At 32.5% G+C, this 5,000-nt stretch overlaps 1 protein-coding gene across 2 annotated transcripts in view; it reads right to left on the bottom strand.

Annotated features, from left to right (window-relative positions):
- The window catches only part of PITX2 (paired like homeodomain 2), a 49,567-nt gene that overhangs the window by 19,076 nt on the left and 25,491 nt on the right, over positions 1-5,000 (bottom strand). For both annotated transcript variants that reach the window (XM_089668507.1, XM_089668506.1), the window contains exon 2: positions 156-221. In XM_089668507.1, the coding sequence (XP_089524633.1) occupies positions 156-201 (46 nt within the window). In that variant the 5' untranslated portion in view covers positions 202-221. The remainder of the gene's footprint in view (positions 1-155; positions 222-5,000) is intronic.

Below are 5,000 nucleotides of genomic sequence, written 5' to 3'. Positions count from 1 at the left end.
CAGTTCCCAGTCTAACCCAAGTCTATGTAATTTTTCGCACTAATGGAACAAACGCTTCCAATTTCCTATTCAGATTTTACACAAAACTATACATAGAAATCTCGATTCTCCACAGTCACCTCTTCACATCAATACAATGAAAAACTGCTTCTTACCTAATTGGACACAGGCTGTCGCCAGCTTGCGACAGTTAGACTCCATTTTCTTTGTTACCTCTTAATCTGGAAAATATGGAAAAAGTAAGGGAAACCGTGATTTTCAAGAATACCTGTAATTCACTGTAAATCAATCAATCAATCAATCAATCAATCAATCAATCATTTCTCTGTAATTATGCATCAATTTCTTTTTCTTTCTTTCTTTGACAGCTCAGTAATTATGCATCAATTTATCTTTCTTCTTTCTTTCTTTCTTTCTTTCTTTCTTTCTTTCTTTCTTTCTCTCTCTCTCTCTCTCTCTCTCTCTCTTTCTTTCTTTCTCTCTCTCTCTTTCCTTTCTTTCTTTCTTTCTTTCTTTCTTTCCTCAGTAATTATTCATCAATTTATCTTTCTTTCTTATATATATATATATAGCAGCTCAGTGATCATACATCTACCACTTATCATATGTAGAAAATGCTATATTATGGCCAGATATCAGTGTGCAGTCTAACTCGGTAATTTCACAAACTGCAGGCTGCATATCTCATCATTAATTAACGCCATTACCTTCTAGGAAAACATTAGCTAATTATAGAAAGCGCTGTCTCCTCGATTACTCATTTGTTCAATTACATTTCAATTAATAAGGGTTCACCTAGGTCGGATATCAGGCTATATTGGAAGCCATTTTTATTCTGTTAAAGAAAACAAAAGCCATTGTGATACACAGTGGGGCTAATTTAGTAGCAGGGCCCTAGTTTGGGTTCACGTCTAATAACCAATCAGGATAAGATATTTTATTAGCCCTCCAGAACCTGGTTGGGTATCAGAAGTGACCACATGCCATGGTAAAAAATAGTCATGGAGTCCTAAAATAATATTTATGTATTTAGTAACAGAAAACGAGAGTAATCAATGTGCCCCAGCAGATTAAGGGACAAATAAAAAATAATGTCACCCTTTCCTATTTGATGGGAATACCTCTTAGTCCATCAGCCCAGTAACGTTTGTTACCACACCATGACAATTTCCTCCACATGCAGCAGACAGTAGTTGTTTGTGCTTTGTACATCAGTGTTAATTAGGATGAAGTCAGTGATTGCTCACTTGTGGTGTGAGAACAATTAATCAGAGTGTAATAGAGTCAGTGAGCAGCAATCACTGTGCATACTCCTGACCCTCCCACCACCCCAAGAAGCAGTACTATGTTTTCTATTTTCACTACATTTTTCCCTTTCTCCTTTCCAGTCTCTTCTGTGTTTTTTTTCCCAGGCTTGTGCCAAAGAGAAGCAGAAGTTTGGCTGCCCCATCTTTGAATGATTCTGCAGTAAAATCTCAGGATTAGTGCCTGATTGAGATGTCTGTTCCTGAGATATTACAAAATTCATTATCACAGCTCTCTACTAACTCGATATGAAGTAACACAGATGGGATTTTATTAGCCCAGGATTGGAATGTTTACTTATGATAATTTCGGGGGAAATTTGCATGTCATCATCTCGGTAATCTTTTTTTTCTCCTTTTATGTCTGCATTGGCTGAATGATTACTTGATGTCTGGATTGATGCTTACTGCTGACTGGGAGCTGGGGCCTAATTATTACAAGAATCATTTTTAGATAACCTATGGCAGGGTCAGCACTTTTCACTTTCACACGTTCTCTCTGATCTCCTTCTGTTGTCTCAAATATTACACATATTAGTTTTTATAGTGTCACCATCACATAATAGACTTCTCTGCTCTTGAGACCTGTACTATATTTACTGTTAGATGTGTGACCACCACAAAATTACCTTTTCTGTTCTATTATCCTTTACGAAACATTGTAGAATATTCAGAGGATACTTATCATAAATCAACATTTTCTATATGAATGTTCTGTAAGAAATATTGTACACATTTCACAGGGTACTTATCATAAAAATAACATTTTCTATATGTATGTTCTATAGGAAACATTTTACAAAATTCACAGGGTACTTATCATAAAATAGCCTTTTCTATATGTATGTTCTATAGGAAACATTGTACAAAATTCACAGGGTACTTATCATAAAATATCATTTTCTGTGCGTACGTTCTATAGAAAACATTGTACAAAATTCACAGGGTACTTATCATAAAACAGCCTTTTCTATATGTATGTTCTATAGGAAACATTGTAGAATATTCACAGGGTACTTATAATAAAATTACGTTTTCTATATGTATGTTTTATAGGAAACATTGTAGAATATTCACAGGGTACCTATCATAAAATAGACTTTTCTCTATATATGTTCTATAGAAAATATTGTAGGATATTCACAGGGTACTTATAATAAAATAACGTTTTCTATATGTATGTTTTATAGGAAGCATTGTAGAATATTCACAGGGTAAATAATAAACTTTTCTATAAGTATTTTCTGCAAGAAGCTTTATATAATATTCACTTTTAATCACAGTGTGACTATTACAAACTGCCTGTTTTGCTATTGTCCTTTAAAAACATGGTAGTATAATGGCATAACCATCACAAAATAACATTTTTCTGCTCAGAAACAAGGGTATCTATAACAAAATAATATTTTCTGCTTATATGTTCTGTAAGAAACATTGTAAAATGTTCACTATTAGTTACAGTGTGACCATTGCCAATAGTCTTTTCTGCATATATGTTCTGTAAGAAACATTGTACACTATACACTATTATATAGTGAATACCTATCTATCTATCTATCTATCTATCTATCTATCTATCTATCACAAAATATCCTTTTCTGTTGTTTTGTCCTGTAAAAAAATATTGTACAATATTCACTGTCAGTCTATATAGTGTATATATCACTAAAATGACCTTTCTGCTGATGTGTTTTGTAAAATTGTTCAATTATCACTCTTAGTCTTATAATGTATTTATTACAAAATTACCTTTTTCTCCACTTATGCTCTTCATGAAACACTGTACAATATTAATTATTAGTCTTTTAGTGTGTCTATCACAAAATAACTTTTTTTAGTTATTTTGTGATAGATACACTATAAGACTAACAATGTTCCTCTAAGAAACATTGTGCAATATCCCCATTAGTTTTAGTGTCACTATCATAAAATATCCTCCCCTGCTGTTGTGTCCTATAAGAAATTTTTTAGAATATTCTCTAATATTCTCGAATGCATAACTTTAAAAAAATAACCTTTTTTTCTGCTCTGGCGTCTTGAAGAATCATTGTACAGTAGTCTTGGTCATTGGTGGCCATACAACACATAGATACATATATGATCCATGTAGGGCCATATATACAATATTGTAACAATGATAGAATAGCCTTTTCTACTCTTTGTGTTTTGTTAGCAGCATTGTACAGTTCTCTAGTGTCTTTAACAAAGTAACCTTTTTTGCCTGTCCTGAAATATTGTATAATATACTCTTATAATGTAACAATGTCAAAATAATAATTTCTGCTCTCGTGTCCTATAAGAAACATTGTATAATAGTCTTATGGTGTAACAATGACAAAATAACTTTTTCTGCTCTCGTGTACTGTAAAAATTGTATACCAGTCTACAATTACAAAATAACATTCTGCTTTTGTGTCCTGTAAAAGAATCACTGTGCAGTATTAATTTTGCCTATTATTGTACCATGTATAATGTAACAATGTCAGAATAATAATTTCTGCTCTCGTTTCCTATAAGAAACATTGTATAAATTAATGTTGCCAATTATTGTAACATGATGTAGGATCCTATACAGTTTTGAAAATAATAATACATGTAAATACAGTTTGTGTTTTGTGTCTTTGTAAATTTCTATGCTCTTGAGAATATGATATTACATATATCATATTTTTATGTAATATGATATTAAATATATTTTTTATGTAAGCAAAAACATACATAAAAAGTAGTTCATTAACACACACAATTTTTTAATCGAATAAGTACAGATTAATTAGTTTTTGTAATTGTCTATCTATGATATGATACATAACTGCAGTAATCACGGTGTTTATTATATAATGAGCATAGGGCGCAGTGGTATCTAGTTTATTGCAGAGATATGAGATAAGATGGATAGGCACTTATTAAATGATTAACAGGAACTGTATTGACTGTAAAGCAATTAGCAGTAATGCAGGGACATGCAAAAAAAATGCACAGCACAAAGACACAAAAAAACAAAGCAAAGAAAAAAAACAAAACAAAACTCACACACCAAAACAAACAAAAACATGTATACTAACAATTTTATATTACCTCTAATCTTCTCTATAATCCAAATTCATAAATGAATCCTTTTGATTGATTAATAATAATAATAATAATAATAATAATAATAATTATAAAATACAATATTATTATTAATAGTTTTATGGGACATCCATCGGATGACCTCCCCAGGCGGATGTTATTGTAGTGAGGACATGTATATATTCCCACACAGATGTGTTTATGTTTCTCTGTAGGTACCCTCACCTGTACAGCTGATAGCAGACAGCGATCATACAGGTAGCTGCTTGTAATGTGTGAACAGTGTGAGTTCACAGGATGGTAATAAGAAGACTTGCAGGCCTGTTTCCAGCACTGTGCCATTATGTTGTAAACACTTGTAGAAAAGATGGGACCACCAAGTTGCTGGAGACCCCTGCTACTCAATTTTAACTCGATTTCGTGTTTTAATATCCTTCCATGCTAAATACATAAATTCAGCCATTGACATTCCTCCAGCCAGCTGCTGTTCAGCTTCCAGGCCATATAGGAAAACAGTCTCACTTTAGTCCTAATGCCCCTTTTTTTACACACTATAGACAAGTCTGCTGTATAAATGATGGTAACACTTCAAGCAAGTTTTGAAACATTCCACTTGTGATGTGT

The sequence above is a fragment of the Staurois parvus genome, unplaced genomic scaffold, assembly GCF_062004578.1.
Source record: "Staurois parvus isolate SC_StPar_1 unplaced genomic scaffold, SC_StPar_1.0 ptg000058l, whole genome shotgun sequence".
NCBI lineage: Eukaryota > Metazoa > Chordata > Amphibia > Anura > Ranidae > Staurois > Staurois parvus.
Note: the sequence above shows the minus strand (reverse complement) of the source record. Positions and strands in the feature narration are given on the sequence as shown.